The sequence below is a fragment of the Ruditapes philippinarum genome, unplaced genomic scaffold (assembly GCF_026571515.1).
Source record: "Ruditapes philippinarum isolate M1 unplaced genomic scaffold, ASM2657151v2 ctg514_1_1_1_1, whole genome shotgun sequence".
Classification (NCBI taxonomy): domain Eukaryota; kingdom Metazoa; phylum Mollusca; class Bivalvia; order Venerida; family Veneridae; genus Ruditapes; species Ruditapes philippinarum.
This window is the reverse complement of record NW_026856698.1, coordinates 327,302-347,351: the sequence shown is the minus strand read 5'-3', so window position 1 is coordinate 347,351 and position 20,050 is coordinate 327,302. Positions and strand designations below refer to the sequence as shown.

Here is a 20,050-nt window from a genome sequence, read left to right as displayed (position 1 = left end):
CAACATTAGTATTCACATCCGCACCAAATAGTTCAAATACTCTTATCTTTCTGTCTTCTTGGTAAAGTGTTCAGATCAGAGATTTGTAATCATTTCACGAAATTATTTTTGCAGAATGATATTTTTTTCAAATTTCATAAAGTTTTTAGCTTATTTATTGTAACAAAACGAAACGTCATCATCTAATTCGAGTATAAATAAACCATATTTATGTTGCATCAATAAATTATAGCATTTCAGTATTCAGTCTTATGTTATTTAAAAGCTTTGTTTCATATATGAAGCAAAATCTACAAATTGAGAACAAACAAATGATTCTCCTTTTGTCACATCATCGCGGCAAATGTCAAGATGCTCACAACACAATAACAGATCAATCACTAGAGGCTCCAAAAAGATTTAAATGCGATTTTATCATTTAAAATCAGTTGAAAAGAGCACAAAGAGTGCACAATATGAATGCACTAACAAGTGTTTACAGTTCTTATCTAGTTTATAGCGCGACATCTTGTCTCATATCAGGCGCACATTTTAATTCTAAAAACTTCTTCTCAAATATGATGCACTTTTTTGCTGTGATCCGAGCAACTTGGATATTTTGTTCTGAGAATAAGAAAACCTTAAAAGATGAACATGCATGTTCAACCAGAAACATGTTAATACACACGTCTTCGCCAATCAAATTTATTAACCAGAGATATGAATGGATATTCTGCTCACCTGTATTCAGTAGAAATCAAACATTTACGTAATCCTTCCCATACTAGATACTCTTATACCAACAGTCAGTAACATTCATTAACCCGTTAACTACTGGCCCCGAACGTTTTCAGCCTTTGCCACTAGAACAAACAAGCCCAGCCTGTATAACTTTAACAATTTTAATATCTATATATTCCCAAATTTACGAGGGACGGTCAGAAAATATCCGGACTTTTCATGCTCTTCTCTTTCCACGTGCAGCTATATACACACATTATTTATTGGTGAAAACTACATTCATTCGCCAATAACGTGGTCAGTTTATTTTCAATGATAGTTGTGTATACACAGTATTTTGCCCTCTGATATATGATAGGTGTTTCGTCTATCATGGACTCTTTGTTAGAGGGACACGCTCTGTAATAAAGTTTCTGATTGTAGAAGGTGAAAAGCCCTGCCACATCTTTCAGAGGCTTAAAAAAAGATTTTCTGATAAATGTGTATCACGTTCAACCTTCTACAGCTGGGTTTCTCAGTTTCGTGAAGGCAGAACAAGTGTTTGTGACAGGCCTAGGACTGGGTGGCAAGCTGAGGCGGTGACCCAAACAATGGTAGCAAATGTTAAAGCTTTTGTCAACAAAAATCGTCGAGTAACTTTGGAGGAGGTAGCCAACAAGTTTAGCATCGGTAAGGCATCGGCACACAAGATTTTACACGAACACCTAGGCATGAGCAAGGTAAGTGCCAGGTGGGTGCCTAGACAGCTGTCCGCAGATCAAAAGGCAACCAGAGTAACCAATGCAAAAGAACATTTAAGTCGTTTTAATCGTGAAGGAGATAAGTTTTTGAACCGCATTATCACTGGAGATGAGATGTGGGTTCATTATTCCGAACCTGAGACAAAAGCTCAATCAAAGCAGTGGTAACGAGCTGGTTCCCCACCTCCTAAAAAGTTTAAGCTGTCTCCTTCGGCTGGCAAAGTCATGCTTGTTGCCTTTTGGGATTCACGAGGAATGATACTTACTCATTTCACGCCAAAAGGTCAAACTGTCACCGCCAAGTACTATTCTGAAGTAATTCTGAAAAATCTCAGAGAAAAGCTGAAGTAAATGCGTCCCAGGTTAGCACAGAAAAATGTCCTCCTTCTTCACGATACGCCCCCTCACATACCGCCGCAACTACAGTGGAGGTTATCAACTCTTACAAATGGCAATTGTTGTCTCACCCTCCTTATAGCCCAGACCTCGCCCCCTGTGACTTTTATTTGTTTCCAGAACTGAAAAAATTGCTTGCTAGAAAGAAACATTATACCAGGGCGGCTTTGATATCTGCTGTTACACAGTACCTAAAACATAGGTCTACGTCATGGTTCACAGCGGGAATACAAAAGCTCCCACGAAGATGGCAAAAGTGTACGGAATGCCGTTAGGGCCATCGCCTATGAATGTGTTGATCTAAAACGCGATAGTCGATAGAACGATGGTGAAAACGCGAAATCACGAAACTACGATGGTGAAAACGCGAAAGCACGATGATGAAAACGCGATAGTACGATGATGAAATCGCGACAGTACGATACTACGATGATGAAAACGCGATAATCTATCGTGTTTTCACCATCGTACTGTCGCGTTTTCACCATCGTAGTTTCGTGATTTCGCGTTTTCATCATCGTACTGTCGAGTATCGCGTTTCAGATTAAACCATTCATAGGCGATGGCCCTAACGGCATTCAGGAATGCCGTTAGGGCCATCGCCTATGAATGTGTTAATCTGAAACGCGATAGTCGATAGTACGATGGTGAAAACACGAAATCACGAAACTACGATGGTGAAAACGCGATAGTACGATGATGAAAACGCGATAGTACGATGATGAAATCACGACAGTACGATGGTGAAAACGCGATAGTACGATGATGAAAACACGACAGTACGATGGTGAAAACGCGATAGTACGATGGTGAAAACGCGATAGTACGATGGTGAAAACGCGATAGTACGATGATGAAAACACGACAGTACGATGATGAAAACGCGAAATCACGAAACTACGATGGTGAAAACGCGACAGTACGATGGTGAAAACACGATAGTTTATCGCGCTTTCATTATCGTAGTATCGTACTGTCGCGTTTTCATCATCGTACTTTCGCGTTTTCATCATCGTGCTTTCGCGTTTTCACCATCGTATTTTCGTGATTTCGCGTTTTCACCATCGTACTATCGACTATCGCGTTTCAGATCAACACATTCATAGGCAATGGCCCTAACGGCATTCCGTAAAAGTGCGAAGACGTAGGTGGAGAATATTTTATTTATTTTTTTAAATGTTGAATGTTTTTTCGAGAACGAGTCAAAAGTCCGGATATTTTCTGACTTCCCCTCGCGTATAATAGGCAGTCCAAATATTGAAGCTTGACAAGTCCATTAAAATCAGTTAAGGTATAATATAACTATCTTCCTCAAATAATAGTGTTCTCTCTAATTAAACAAAATGTAACTTGCCGATGTAATTTGTCAAAAATACCTTCAATTTATATGCTTGTAAATTTTAAAAGCGCATTTAAGATGTTTTGATTATGTTTAAATGTTGGCATGTATTAAATACCATCGTGGTTTATTAAAGTTGATAATATTAATTATTAACAATAGAATACGATTATGAAAGCGCCTGTATATTTCAAGAGAGTCTCATTTCTTTATTAAAAAATACAAAAAACACGCATATGTTAGCAAACTTGGCATATATACGTCTTTATTTCTAAAACGATGATCTATCAATATCAATCATAAATGTTGTAAAACCAATTTCAAATATGTCACGTATTCAAATCAAAATATGCCATATTGTGCCCTCAATCGAAATATGTTCATATTTCGATATATATATAAAAAAAATAGCTTCATGCTTCAATTAACACATGTATGTGTTACCCTATTGGAATCCCTTTTAAAAAAGCGTTATTTTGTTGTGTTTTTCTTCTTCTTGATAATCACTGTATTAATTTTGTGCCAAGTCAGTATGTTGAAAAAATAAACATGCACATGAATTTATAACAGAAACTACTAATATGTATTTCCAATGAAATTTGTAAGGAAAATGTGTATCATTTAATCGAAATTCCCAGCCAGATTGATTGTGTACTGTCTACCTCCAGAGAAGGCCTTTTATCCGTATAGATCACAATAGATTTGTAAAGACACAATATATTGGCTGTCAAAATTCGTCTATTTGTTTGATGACAGCGTATGTTCCGATACACTGCTTTAATCAAAATATTTCTAAATTGAATACCAAAGTACGATGGAGCGTATTAACTTTAATTTACAGAGTCGCTCATATCTGAAACGTGATTTGTGTTCTTTGATTTCTCTCTGACAGTTACTGATTGAACTAATGTTGTGGAACATGTCCTCTTCATTTATGGCTTAATTAGACGGCTTTTCGTGTCTTTAAATGAAGAGTGGCGGAAGAAATATGAGTTTGAGTAGCAATGTCAAAGTGAACAAATATAGACAGATTGTTGCGGTTTTTCGTTTTAGAGTTTTCGTCGGCGAATCCACAACAGACTGCTGGTGCTTGAATTATTAGAACAAACAGACTTTCTTAAAATGATAAATGTGGTAGTTAATGCAATCGATATGCATATTAAGCTATTATACTTTTTATATCACACAGTATGTTTTATTATTTTTTATACGAATGATATGAAAATAAGAATAATTGTACAATTTTAAATTTTCTGCTAAAGTTGTGCTCGTATAAGTGTGAAAGGGAGGTAAATGTTATTAAAGTATTTAGTTCATAAATGTAAATCTCTACGATGTTAAAGTGTTGGATGTTAAACTAACTAGTTACGGAGTAAAGTGTTTCCAAATGTATCATTTATAATATTTAATAAGTTGTATAATATTCATATATCCAAAGCATATTTTTTTATATTCATTAATTAAACACTTAAACTGCTACCTTTCTTGAATGAACTTCATTGCTTCAATTTTTGGAATTATTCATTATCATTTTTGGGGATATCAATTTGAAAATTTTTATCAAGTCAGTGAACGGTTTAGAGCCTGGTCAGACTGCAAGGGTGTGTAGGCTAGCATGACTATATACTGATGGCAAAGACACCTTAAGTGGGTTTATTTTGTTGTTGTTTTTTCGTCGTCGTTGTTGTTGTTGTTTGGGCGGTGTAACTTTTATTTTTTTACTTCTTTTTATTAATAGATCATAAAAGAAAATAATTCGTTCTTTAAATATTTTTAAAGTCGATGACATAATCATCTTAATACAGTATATCAATGAAACACCATGAATTATACACAATAATTAGCACAGACATTATACTAGTAACTTTCTTGATTTATTTTATTGTGATCATTGGTGAAGTGAGTTTAAATAAAAAGAATGGTATACTAACTGCTATCAAATAATTTATATTATATTTTAAATGCCTTTAAGCCTTTATCTTTCCAGGATTGAAGATTTACCACAAACAAGATGCTTTCCCTTATCTCTAGTATATATTCTATTTTTTCTCCAAATGATAAACACGGGTCCACAATAATGCGAATTATGATTCATTTTATATGCAAATTGGTAAACGGAATCAAACAAAATAAAACAATTAATCAATAAAGAACAAACGCTTAAAACAAAAAATTAGAAATAACTCACGGCTATATGAATTATTAAGATTTCTTAAGTTTAACCGAGCGTATGCATGAACATTTGAAAAATGAGAAACTAGCCACCCTGAAGAAAACCTCGCCTTTAATCAGAGGTATCCACTATGTTAGGGTCAAATTGTTTAATTAAGAAAACTAATGTGTTTCTTAGACGAGCTTTTGCACATATGCCGGGGACAATAAGGGTCAGACCTGTAAATCTTTTCCCGACACTTAAAGCGTGACGGGGGCATTGTTCTAGCGCGTAAAGCACGTGTATCAAATAATGAAAACTTTGATCGACAAGCGCTCAAGCCTAAAACATGTTTTTGGACCATCTGTTCATTTAGAGCTCAACACGACCATGAGACCACGAATTGAAGTTTTTGCCTTATTGAGAAATAATGGGACAGTAATTATGCTAAAACACACAACTAAAATACATTTTATTTTGATAACAATATGCTCATCGGCATTTTTGCTTGCTTGAGTGCAGTGTTTCTTTACTTCAAACACTAATTAGTGTTAAATATGACATTACGTCAGATATTATACTGTCAATTTAAGGTAATTATTCTTTAATAAATGGGAAAATATGTTCTGATAGAAGCTACATATTCCTTGGTTATTTGCATGGAAATATATGAAAAAATTCATGAAGATTAAATTATGTTTTTATCATTGAAATCTATATCTATGAATTTATTTATTTTATTGTATTTTAAAAATGCAAATGCGATGAAATAAGTATCATTTTATTTGAGAATGCCTCAGGAATAAAAGAACGAGTGGTCGCATTTTGTTTATATTGTTGTATACTTTTGGACATTTTGCATACTTTGCACAATCGTGTTTACTTTTGCACTATTTTGTATACTTTTGCACACTTTGTATGTTGTTGAAAGAAGTGTAAATATACACGCGAATATATTAGTCGTTAATACATCTTAAAATCATTAAAAATTAGAAACACATCTGTCTGTATGGTAATTCATATATTGTTTACCATTTAAATGAAATAAAATGAACAGCTTTTATGTTAAGAATTTTAGTTTTTATTTCTCTCCTACTACACACTCATATAATGAAAATAGTCTGACAAAAAGGAAAATATTCAGAAAGAAAACAAATTGAAAATGCACACTTGTCAAATAAGTAAATATCATTCACTACAGCTGCGCATTTCTATTATAGCAAATCATGTAACAAAAAATATATTAAAACCATAGTAACAATATTCCAATAGCAATTAATCAATGCTACATGTAATTTAGGTATTTCAATTAATAATTCTGTATCTTTACCGTATTTATCTTTACAAATGTTCTATCTTAACCGTGTTTATCTTTACTTTTCTTTTTTCTCTAAGTGTTTCAATTAACGTTTCTGAATCTTTACTGTATTTATCTTTACAAATGTTTCAATTGACAATTTCGTACCGTTACCATTTTATCTTTACAATTGTTTTAATACACAAATCTGTATGTTAACCATTCAATCTTTACAAATGTCTTTACAAATGTTTCAAGTAAAAATTCGATATTGTAACTGTGTTAAATTGATACTGTAAACAATTATGAGTATATCAATGTTATGTCGCAAATAAAAAATTGGACCTACAATGTTAAAATATTACTAGAAAAATACGGTTTAGCAGATGTACTTTGACACAGAGGTTGAAATTTGCTTTAAACAAACATGGCAAGCAGATAAACAACAATAATGTTTTAAACATTCTTTATATTCGTCTTAAAACTATCAAATCTAAATTTTAAAGGAGTAGTTCATGTGTATTTCACGTTTAAGAATTTCTTCACAAAATCATAGAATTTAAACAGGTCGATATTGTAGGAATTGAATAGAAAGACGGTAAAGATTAGTCCAATTATGTCAATGCTCTGAGATCGAAGATGAATATCATTTTATTCTTAAATGCAATGCTTAACAAAGTTTAAGAAGTCGATTGAATCAAACGTCATTTTTATATGTACAAATACATAGATACGTATGCCTAAGTCAAACAACAGATTAGTTCAAAATAATCTTAGCAAATTGATCTATTTAGCCGATAAAAAAGAAATGATATATTGAATTTATATCCTAGACTATAGACACTTTATTAATGAAATAGTAACTTCTATTCAATATCTTATTTTATACATGATATCAGAGCTGATTCTCTAGATTGTATCAATTTAAACATTTATTATTGTGTTATATTTGATATCAATCGTGAAAAAATATTTTCTATGAATTTAAATAGTTTCTATATATAAGTAGATACATGTAAAAGTATATTAAGTTAAATAAAATGGTCTTCTTCTTATTCTTTTTCTTTTTCTTTAATACAAACATAGAGGAATTTAAGGTAGCAAGATTTTTAAATGTTACTAAACTATTCCGTGTTAAGAGCTGGCTACTTTACAAACATCACAAATGACATTTTAAACACAATGAAACGCAAGTATTTCTTTACAAGTTTTATCAAAATTTGGCACAAAGTGAAATGTCATAATTATAGCTAGGTATGTGACGTCATATGACGTGTTAGATGATGACGTTCTTTAAAAGTTTCTTTGCAAACATTACATTGTAATTTGTCTTCCCTCTTTTTCTTTATTGGATCAAACTCTCGTTTATGGTGAGATCTCATATGATAAACGAGATCACTAGTCATCCTAAAAGTAGCATTACATTTTGCACACCAGTTTTGTGCCAGGGACAAAGGTTGTATTGGTCGCTGATTCATTGTAGGAGTTGCCGTCTGAAGAATTTTCTCTACCATTGGGTTGGCAGTTTGCATGAAAGGTAAGTGTGATTTTCTTAATTGTTCCATTAACATTTGTTTGCTAAACATATCTCCATTATGTAAGTCTCTGAGAGTCTCTCTATTCACGCTATTTATAGGTGTGACCATTTGTGGTTTATTAGCAACCGACACCTGTATCCGTTCTGAATACACACGTGGATCTAAATAAGACTGTGCTACTGATGAAACTGGTGCCATCCAGCCAGGACTCAACATTCCAATCCCAACAGGCAATCTGTTGGCCATTGAATGTGGTGGTATCATGCCTTTATTGTATAAATGCCTTGCAATCATTTCGTGTTCCTTCTGTAAGGTTATTTTCGTCTCATTTATTGTAAAAGGTTTATTCAAAAGCGACATTTCCTCATTAGGCGAACCATTTTCTCTAACAAAAGATTTTTCAACTTTCCGAAAAGCGCTGCCAATGTCTCTTGAGGAACTTTGTCTAATTGCACTACCTGATCCTGGAGAAGTATTTCTATCATTACTTGTTCCGGGCATTTGCTCATTGTTGTTTTCTTCCCTAGGTTCTACACATAGTTTCTTTCTTTGTGAGCTCACAAAGTCAGTTTCTAAACTTCTTTTTAATCCCTTGTGGTCGTCATGATTTGAATTTATTTCCATCTCAGATCCTGCTACAGACTTATTCCGGCTTATTGTTGGTGATAGCGAGGTGTTAGACTGACTTCCGGTGACCTTTGTGCACCGGAAACGTAAATGCGCCATAAGAGGAAATTTGTATCGGAACTTCTCATCACACTTGTCGCAGACGAGTTTTGTGTCATTTTCTGTAGAAAGAGGACAAAATATCATATAAATTAAACATTTTTTATTTGTTGCGAGAAATTTAAAAACAGCAACAACAGTTTGTTAAGTGATTGCGCGGGTGATTTCGCAACATATTATCATTATTTAGAGGTTGTCGATTTCTAGGAAATTTAAATCTGCCACTTTTCTATCTTATTTAATGATACATGTATTATGAATATGAGGAAAACAAGTTTTCTTATTTATCTTGTTAAAACATAATTTGTTTGTCATGTATTTTGAATAATATTAAAGATTTTTACAAATTGTTTTTTTATTTATGTTTATACATGTACCTTTTTTTAATGTCATAAAATGATATACCAAGTTAATAATTTTATAGATATTTATGTTGAATCTATACGTAATGTTTTATAAGGAACATGATAATAAAAATACAAACCCTCTCTTTGCACGATATGCGACAATGGAATATCTAGAATCTGGGCAAAGTCTTTGCTGTACCAAACCAAGAGCTCCTCTCCTGCTCGAATGATTCGGAGAGTTCTGAAATTATAACATTTTTAATGAAGGGTTTCAAAAGAGCAACAATACGTATTTGTATGTTTTAAAAAGCAAGAAAATGTGATTGCAAATGGTTTAAATTAGTTGACATTAGTTCATTACTAAATTATTGTATTTAATTCATGTTATTGTTTTAAACTAGATTTAACGCTTTTGGTTTATATAGGTATGTCTTCGTGAATAACACAAACATAGGGGAAGGTTAATTATTACATAGCTTAAACAAGTGATAAAATTACATATTGCTTATATAACATCAAATTAAAAAGCGTCAACAAGAAATATAATGTTGCAGTATTATTTTGTATGCTGAAATATTATATTATTATTATCATACACATCGAAGTAAATGTAACAATCTTTCAATGTTTATTTCTTAAAAAAGTGTATCTTTGTTAGAAACATTTCTTTTTAGGTGATTCCAATACGATATATTTCTAGTAGATCTTAGACAAAACTTTGATCAAATAAAGAATCATTTGATTTATGATAAATTATTATCGCTGGTATTACCTATAAAATATATTCCCGTCCTTCATATAGGCTTCCATATTCTGTTCATCAACTGTCCGTGCAGGGTGTACGTACGGCAGCCATGTATTCCCTAACACAGAATCATTTAAATTTATCTGAAATGCATGAAATATGTATATAATACACATGTATTTTGAATTTGTCTTTCACTTGACTTTATTCACTAAAACAACAAAATGAAAATGTACGAAACAATGATAATACACTCCTAGTTATATTCAATAAATATGTTTCTTTACCAAAAATAATAGTTCCTGGTATTTATAATAAGCCAATTTAAACTGTCTTTTCTCTTTCAAGCAAAAAATACTTGTACGTTACATTATGGCTTAAGACTAAGCTGCCTTACCATTATTAAATATATGATATTATTTCAATATTAAACTAGAAACTAGATTGATTTTTTCATGATGAATGTGATATTGTTATATGTGTCAGTTTAGATTCACTGTATGTACAAAAACAGAATAAAAAAGATACTCTTGCAATAATGTTGAATATATGCATTATATTTACATAAGTAAATAATCACTTTTTTAATACTTAAGATCTGAGTGATTGTTTTGGATGTTATATTATTTACTTTTTACGATTTTTCAACTCTATTGAAATGAAATAATGTATTTGGGAAATGAAATTATTGAACTTCTTATCTAAATGGTGTATTTAATCAATTTTCATTGCTTTGTATAAGATCTAAAGCAAAAATATTAATTCTTAATTTAAGCATAAGAAACGAATAAGATATTAAATACCTTTACACTTCCAGTATCATGCCTGTCGTCGGCTGTCAGGTATCCTATAAAATGAGATATTGGTATATGTCCGACGGCGGGGAACGGGCCGTAAATTCGACCATAATCTACGTCTGTCTCGGCAATCACCCCCATCTCATCCTGAAGTAAACAGGAAAAAAAAACACTTTTCATATGCACACTCAATACGTATTTCAAAAATATTAATACTATTTAGAACATATTACATTTTTTATCATATTTTTTGTATTCATTTGTTAATCAACTGAATAAAATGAAAGTTATTTTTTAAGTAATTCTTTTTTATGATGAGCTCGCGGAATTCGTAACAGAACAAGCTCTTGTAACATAAAAAGCAAGGCTACCAATTAAGCATGCATTGGTTAAAATCAGCAAAAGGACCGACCGCAGACACTCAAAACGGATCGCTTCCGCTTGCTTTGATATTAAAACACCAGTCCACTTAAAGTTGAATAGGGATAAGTTTCACTCCCCTTCTTTGAAAGAGCGGTGATGATGCCAATGGCTTAACAAGACTTTAAATGTTGGTTTTGACCATGAAACCAGAACAAATCCGAACAAAGCGTTAATGATGGGCTCACGTGACCCCTGCTGTCACATGATTAATGACCTGTAGATAATGATTGAAGATGCTTTAAGCATCTGCTGAAACGTGAACCTCCAATTAAAAACAACTTTACAATTACTAGTACTAGCCGTCCAGTTATAAAGCTAAATAGACATGTTCAACAAATATTATCGTTACTTTTTGTTATATCTTATTTCCTAATATTTTTGCAGCAAATAAACAATTTTAAATTGAAACAAAGTTTGGTTCCAATAAAAGTTAGAATGTTTTAAATTCACATTTACTATGATAAATAATGTATCACCAGGCATTAAGACTAAATTACAGTCACATTATGCTCACTTTTCGCTGTTAAGTTGATCTGAACTATAAATATTTCAAAATATTGGCTATTATAATAGTGATTGAAAAATAGTGAATGATAATGAAAAATGTTTATGATATATTGCAAAAACTACCTAAATCATCAAAAGACTTCTTTTTAAGATTTAACAATTACCGAAACATTCTGAATGATGATATTTTAAGAACTTTCCATTGGCCACATAGATTATTGATTTTTTTCTTAGTAAAGTATAAAAATGAACACAATTGCAAAATGTCAAGTTATTTCTATTTTACCTGTTCATTGACCACAGACACTTATATAGGCTTAATATCACTTTAAGTTGTAAATCATTTGATATTGTTTTTAATTTTACATTTGCCAACCACTTTTTAATAATTATGTAATTCATATAGCATAGCTACTTTAGCCAAAACGTATATTTTTTTATTGGGAAAACTTCACCTTCAGCCTTTGCCTAGCTTGTAACGAACATGTTTAGCCATTTCCACAAGTATAGACCTAGGCCAGCCTGCTCACCTGTGCCGACTGACCAGGCTCTATTTTGTTGGCTTGCTATATTTAAGTTTTCATCTACATATCCCCATAATAGATAATTCCAAAAAGTAAGTGGACACACTAACTACTACAACTACTATTACTAAACTAACAAGGTTAAAAGTTAAATGTATATCAACATTTTTTCTCATGTTTTCTCTTAATTATATTATCATTTCAACACAACGAATTTGTAATAGTTTAGAAATACTTAAAGTGTCCATCCCTTCTCCAACAGTCCCGAGGCCATGTGTTGATCAAACATTGAATAATCAGTATGGTCTTTAACTAAAGAAAATGAAAGTGTCGAGTTATATACCATTAAAGCATACGTATAATTAATTCGTCAACAATGTTCTTAAAGTATATAATTTACTGACCTTTCAACGATGTTATTTTCTCAAGAGAATGATAGTCAAAATAAACACAATCTTTCTTTAATGAATGGACGATAGGGATTCACACATCTAAATAAACTTTGATTTAATATCAAATGTAATGATTTACATAAAATGAATCGAAACATATTTGTATCCCACATGTAACAAATTAGGTCTATTCATCATAATCCCCTTAGGTGTAACACAAAATTACAGACCCGAACCGTAACTCGGGGGTTGGGTCATGACAGGTGTTATAGAAATTACAGGGCTAACATTGATACTGAACAAGTAACAAATGGATCAGTTACAAACCCCTTTTCGACGACAATATTGAAGAAAAATAATGAATAGATATAAGTTAAATATCCATCATCTAGTTTTAAAGAAAACAAAATGCTCAAATAATTATTGTTAAGAGCCCGATATCAAATTCTTTATATTTTCTGAAACACGTTTTTCTTGGGGTTTTTTTTTCATCTTTCAAAAAAAAATTAAAGTAAAAACGTATTATTCGTATAATAGTCTATATCAACATCATGCAAAAATTTTTTAAAAAGAAATATCATATAAAAACGATATAAATATTTCATTAAAATGTAATAAAATAAACCTCAATAAACAAATTGATATTTCCAAGGATATAGAACATACCAGCCAATTCATGAAAAGATGAAAGTGTTTCTCTGTTTTATTATAAGATAACAAAATGACTACAATTCGAATCTATTTTTATTTAATCACAATTATAATTACAATGGGTTTTTTTTAGAAAAGAATACATATATTTTCTACATATGTGGTAAATAATTAATTATTATACCATGATTCAACTTACCACTGTATTTAAAATCCTTTTTGTATCACAATTTTGGAAATCCTCTGAGGAATGTCTAAAATTTCAAGACGTTAATGTTTTAATCACAAAACAAATGAGAAATATGCGGGTATATTTTGTTTCTAAAGTTACAGAATTAAACGTTCAGGGAGTAAAACCAATATAATTAAAATATCAAAATTTGTTTCTTAAACAAATATAACATTACCCGCATAATCCCCCATTGAAACTAATATTTTCCGTCGGCTCGTTTTTATCTTTTAGGGAGATACAATCTAAGACCGTATTGTCTTTACCGTATACTGGTTTTAAGAGCATCTTGGATTTCTTCATCGGAAACTATTTCACCATAAGGAGGCATCCTTAACCAATCGTTTGTAATTTGTTGGCGATATGTTAACACGGATCGTCGTAGCTTCGTGCTTACTCCTCCCACTTGATTAAAAGAGCATTTAGTATTGGATGTGGGCAGATGAAAAGATACAGTAGCTTTTGATCCATCTATTACTAGGACAGCCGAGAATTTTGAGCTCGTACCATTTATGGTACCAATATATGCTGTCATATTTTTTTACTGAATTTTTGAGTTTGTGCTTATTCATTTTATTATAGTTTTAAGAAAATGAAATATTTTTTACGAAAAAAATATCTAAATTTCTTACACAAATCTTTGTAACGTTTTTCTTTTCCATAAAGAAAATAATTTTGCAACTCGGCATTATATATTTATTTCGAATAATTTTCTAATGAAATACAAATAAACCGCAAGTATTATATCATTTCTGTTTAGGAAAAAAAAATTAAGTTAAAAAGTGAAAAAAGGAACGTGTAGTAACATTTTTTTAATCCTTTTTGCAGTAAAAATCAAAAAAAGCAAATTATAACAATTGTCAAAATAGAATAAGGATCAGATTGTAATGGCGATACTAGAGTTTCGATGAATTTAGATCTTATATCAAACAAACAACTTTGCAAATTTGTACCATTAATTGCATCGTTTGTCATTGTTGATTTTTCTTTCATTTTTAACAACAGAATCTGTCAAAGTCGCAGCCCAGTTTAAGCTTCATTTCTTCTCAAAATTTAATCTTTTAAATCTCTTTAATAGGGATAACACTATTCTTGTTCAAATTTAAATCAAATTACCATGAACATTCAATTGAAATACCTTGTTTCCGAGATGATTTGAGTGTTCTTCATAACACGAACATTCTTACGAAGAGCCGAATTCGTTATTGCGGCTAAAGGACCAGAAACACTTTGAGCTCATCCGGGCATATGTGAAGCGCCAATACGAGGCTAATTTCTATTTTGTCTTCACATGTTTGAGAGACTGTTGGTGTTAAACTAGGGATCACGGAAGTGCCCTTTGGAGAAATTTACGTTTTCAGATCAATAAATGAAGCTTGTTAAGTTGTTTTTCGACCATCTGCCAATTCCAGTGTGAGACAGCATGGGGCAAGTTTCCGGCGGCATTTCAACACATCAATGCATTTCGTAAATGGATAGAAAAAAACCACAACCAATATGCTTCTGTTATCAGTTTTAATGTGTTATTATACTGAATTTAACCGGCAATATAAATGTTTGCAATTGTATATCTATACATATATTTCAATATGTTATACTAAGATTGTGTAAACCATTTTTTTGTCATTAACATATTACAAACAGTTAGACAAATGTTACCCAGATTGAGTACAAGTGTACATGTATATAGATAATAATTGAATTTGCTGTTGAAAATAGAAATCAAAAATAAATCATACATTTAATTACTATTAGTATTGACAGAAAATCTTTAGATATATGATGAAAAGCATATTAAGAAAAAAGAAAATTTGACGTGAATCTCAAAGTATTTTTTCTGTCGGTTGGTACTGCAACAATTACAACTTTGTCGTGTGGTACGACCTTTAATATTTCTTCTATCAACTACATGTATTACAATCGCATTCATTTACATTATGTCATTGCCTATTAGATGGATGTGTTCATTTTCATGTATTACATACCACGGTTACAAAACAGATGCGGTCGACCTCCCGATTCGATTACCTTTGAATTATAAATGGCCGTTTTTATTGTAATATTAATTACTATGGGCGATGTAATGAAACCATAGGACATTGTCCGATACCAGAATGTTGCGCTTAAACATTGCCATCAATAAATGATCTATTCCGGGAGATGGCGCTAATCGAGGCTTTATTAGAGGCTTTTATGAAGATGTATAGCAAATTTGTGTCAGACTGTGGCCTCTAGAACTTAAAAAGAAAAAGACACGTCTTCACATGAAAAAAGATCATACTCTTTAACAATGGTTCACATCAAATGTTTAAGGATATATGGCTGAGAAAATCTGTTACTTCGTGAACTTGGTTACATTTGTCACGGCTCTTCTCGTTTATAGAACGGTTAATTATAGTGAATAAAGCTTCATTTTTGTTTTATTCTACAAAATGTAGAAAGATAAAATATCATTTGAATCTGACTGAGCCATTTCTTGTATCATTGAAATACATTGTTTTTTGTGATACAAAAATATTATACAATAACGATGCAATAAGCACAAGCATCGCATGATCATTACAGAACTTATCTATATCCATAGGTGTTAAAAGAAAATAAATAGTTCTTCCATAAGGTAAACAGGAATTTAGGTCTGTCGCAAAGATTTTTAACGGTTCAAAATGACGGTTATCTCAGAAAGAACTCGCACGCACTCCTTTAAAAAATTTGAAACAATAACCATGAACCACTAGCATTTGTAACAGTTTCAAGTACTGAACATATGGACAGGCCCTGTATTAATCTCCCTCATTTTCATAATCAAATATGCTCATTTTGTTACAGACCCTATGGTATTAAGGGGCCGTTTAATCGCCTTTTGTCATCATACTGATAGCTAGAATATTTGAAATTGTTAATGAAAACTAAATTTAAAGCACCTTCTGTCGATCTAATTCGTCCTCATATCATATCGTATTTATTTTGATTGAACTGGCAGACTGAGGCCACTGTTGGTATAGAGAACTGGACAGTCACGGGGAGAAAAACAATAAGCCAAAATCTCCGTTAGAATGGTTTTAAATAATAAGCTTTGATACTTTAAACCTTAATTCATAATTATTAAGTTGCAAAATTTCCCACTTTGTTAAACAAATTCGCTCTCATTAAATAGTTAGTGAATTTTGACTATTTATTTGTTTATAACTATAGGGAAAAAAGCTGAAAATGTCTTTTGCCCAATTGTTTATATACATGTCAGCTCTGTTTGAAATTAAAGATGCGTGCAGATATAAAGCTTAAAAATATATCTCTCTTTTGATTTATGTGTTTTCGATCTCATTTTTTCAAAGGATGTAAATTTTATAATGATACCAACTTAACGCGATTGTGTTTGAATAAATTTGATTTTTCCTAGTAGATTATTCAGCAAAACATAATTTTAAAAAAAGTTGAAATAATGGAAAAAAGTTTCGGTAATATCTCGCATTATCTTGTATCTAAAAGTGCTTTATAATTACTGAAGTAAAATTGACTGCGGTTATCATTAATAAATGAAATAATCAAAACAGAAATTAATTTGTAAATAATTACATTATAACAACGCTGTACATCTGTCTGCAGTAAGAACAGATTGTTGCTAATTTTTAACCTGTCATGTGGCCTAGTTCGCGCCATTTCTGCACGTGACTTAATTGTTGTCATAACTGATAATTATACGGCATTTGCATTTTAATTACACATTAAGGGAAATATGTTAGGATATTGGGAAGTAATGAAAATGCCTTTTATATCAAATTAAGATATTACCAACGGTTTTCAGTTCCATTGATATAACAATACAACATGGTGCTGGTCGGCAATAAATAAACTGGAATTGTTATGTTAGCCGACAACGAATCAAAATTTAAATCTAGGAAAGTTTAAGTAGAACGAAATAGTGCCAGAACAGTGTACATGTAATCATTGAAGTTATTGGCTAAGGCAAATCGCATTGACCAATATATTCTATAATGTTCTTATATCTATTCATATCAAAGTCAGCTTATCTTGATTAAAACAAAAAAGCGAATGTACTGTCGTACAATTTGTAATTAGGCAGCTCTTTTTTATATTATTTTATAATCAATGCAACAAGTGAAAATAATACATTGTAAATATGTAATATATACTAATTATCAGCGTGTCATCTTAGATGAGAACAAGTGTTACGTGTGCTTGGTACAACTCTCATCATCAAATGTTTCTAAAGCTCCGAATATAACATTTATCCCGAAAATAGATTCAATAACGTCTTAACCAAATGTCTTATTCAAATCATGATGACCAATTTACTCAATGACGCTGACCATCACGCATGCCGCGGCTACTTTCATCCGAAAATAAACACCCCGTTAATGGCCAATTACTTAACAATAATACTTTAGTGGAAATGGGCGTGCACCAGTGTTCCTAAAATACCGTAGCGCCATAAAGGTGGTTATATTAATGTGATCAGATACGGTGCTTACAGGGTGGTGATTATTCTTTAATGACACAGTTAGTTATAAAACGAACATTTAACACATTGATGTTGGGACATAAAGAGTTGACATGTGATGCAATATTATTTGGTGATGTGTTACTCACCCGGTGGAATAAATGCTTACAAATGTTAGCACTTGAAACTGTCGAGACTTTCATCTCATCTGATCAACAAACATAATAACGTGCGTTTTTTTTAAATAAAACTTACTACTTTCTTGATAAATATATAAACCATATAAAAGACAAATTATTATTTAAAAAAGGAACAAACATAACATTTATATCTACTTATGTGCGAATTTATACAAAATGAAAATTGGTGTGTTTTATAACTTTTTAATATAATATACCGAAATTCCACAATTAAATGAATTCATTTGTAATTTACTATAACTAACGTCAAAGAGGTCAATTGGAAATTGAATTAATTATTCAATTTGTCCATTATAATAAAACAGAACAGGTTTTCGTAATACAGTATGTAAGAAGTTGATCGTCATCACGTATACATACATGTAGATCTACAACATATATTGAATACTGTCAGAATAAAAACATAAAAATTCAAAAGTTAACTATCACCAATCATTTAGATAATTCATGATTTTATTTCTGATATTTCCATGATTGATTCTTTAAAATGTTAATTTATTCACAGTATTTTTATACACGCCCGCTTAGTTCAGTGCAGAGTTTCGGATTTGTTGTCCAGGAGTCACTGGTTCAATCCTTGCGATGGCGAGGTGAATTTTACTCCGTTGCAATTGATCCTGAACATTTAATTAGAGGTCATTTCTATCTCACTGCTGATTCAAAAAAGTAGAAATTAGTAAATGCTGGTTAGTTATCGAGGAACGCCTGTAAGATCGACCAACCGCCGAGATTTGACCAAAAATGTTTAAATCGGCACATAAACAAACAAAGTATTATTATAGCATGTAGCGCTATTAAATAGTATAGTGTCTAAATAATCACGCTTTAGAATAAATGAAAATATACTCACAATACTTATATTGCAATATATTCATTGTAATATAGAAAATTTGATAATAGTATTTCGTTTCTAAAATACCGCTATAAACTTACATCATTTAGAAATATACCAAAACCTTGTATAGTAGCATTAGTTGAATACATCATATACAATAGCGGAATACAATAATTTAGTAACTTTCTAATTCTAAATGATCAAATAACATTCGGTCCCCAAGGAGATGATTAAACTCTGTCGTCCATCCACCGCGAGCTTTTTGACAGATTGTCCGTTCCTAACACGACCCATTGTCTCTCAGGCATGCACAAATACAAACAAACCAGCAGTATGTCAAATAAATAAATCAATCAATAGATCACAAATGACACTGAAAGCATTACAATTATGACGGGCCTATCATAATATCCACACAAATATGCAATTGAGAAAAAAGACTTTCCCGAGAGAAATTAATTAACCGAATAGAATAGGCATTCTCCGCCGAAAACAGACAAAATGGATGACTTTTCTTATGCGTATGGTTTTTGTGAAAACACATATTTCGCCGAATGTGGTCGTTGAGGGGAAGTGTTTCACGTTACAATAAAATGCTATCCGGCAAGCTGGCGCCGTACTGATACAAGAAATTGATAAGTATCTTAAATAATCACTAATCTGTCAAGAAAGATGAAATGAAAAATGCATGCGTAAGAAAATTGAAACAAAGTGAAATGCGGTTTTACAAAAACGAATTCAAGAAAGAGAAACTATAACGCCATGTTTTATCAGGATGACCCACAAAGCATTAGACAAATGATTCACTTGGTAATAAAATGAATTTATACAATTTATACAAAACAATGAAGTGATCTTTAACGAGCTTTTCAAAGTTTCAAATTGTTAGATAACATGTATCAATTTAAACCTTTTTAAACAGGAAGATATTGTTATGTGTTTTGGTAGAATCAGTGTAAGTATTTCTCTCTTTTCCAAAGATTATTAATTAATATAAGTTCTTCATTAAAGGTGTAAGAAACATCAGTCGATG

The 20,050-nt window shown here is 31.6% G+C and overlaps 1 protein-coding gene across 1 annotated transcript; it reads right to left on the bottom strand.

Moving 5' to 3' along the window:
• Positions 1-7,685: 7,685 nt before the first annotated feature.
• On the bottom strand, positions 7,686-10,939 carry LOC132747417 (PR domain zinc finger protein 8-like). Its single transcript, XM_060736795.1, has 4 exons — positions 10,804-10,939; positions 10,028-10,143; positions 9,393-9,496; positions 7,686-8,970 (listed from the first exon to the last, which is right to left on the bottom strand). Exons 1-4 carry the CDS (start codon positions 10,936-10,938, stop codon positions 7,895-7,897), a joined length of 1,431 nt encoding a protein of 476 aa, XP_060592778.1. The 5' UTR covers position 10,939; the 3' UTR covers positions 7,686-7,894.
• Between the last annotated feature and the right edge of the window lie 9,111 nt (positions 10,940-20,050).

What these genes read in the sequence shown, in the direction of transcription:
- LOC132747417 (XM_060736795.1), bottom strand. Translation starts at nt 10,938, where the DNA reads ATGGGGGTGATTGCCGAGACAGACGTAGATTATGGTCGAATTTACGGC. An exon ending in ATGATACTGGAAGTGTAAAG is followed by an intron (nt 10,144 to 10,803) that starts GTATTTAATATC and finishes CATGCATTTCAG; the next exon opens with ATAAATTTAAATGATTCTGT. An exon ending in GCATATCGTGCAAAGAGAGG is followed by an intron (nt 8,971 to 9,392) that starts GTTTGTATTTTT and finishes CTCTTTCTACAG; the next exon opens with AAAATGACACAAAACTCGTC.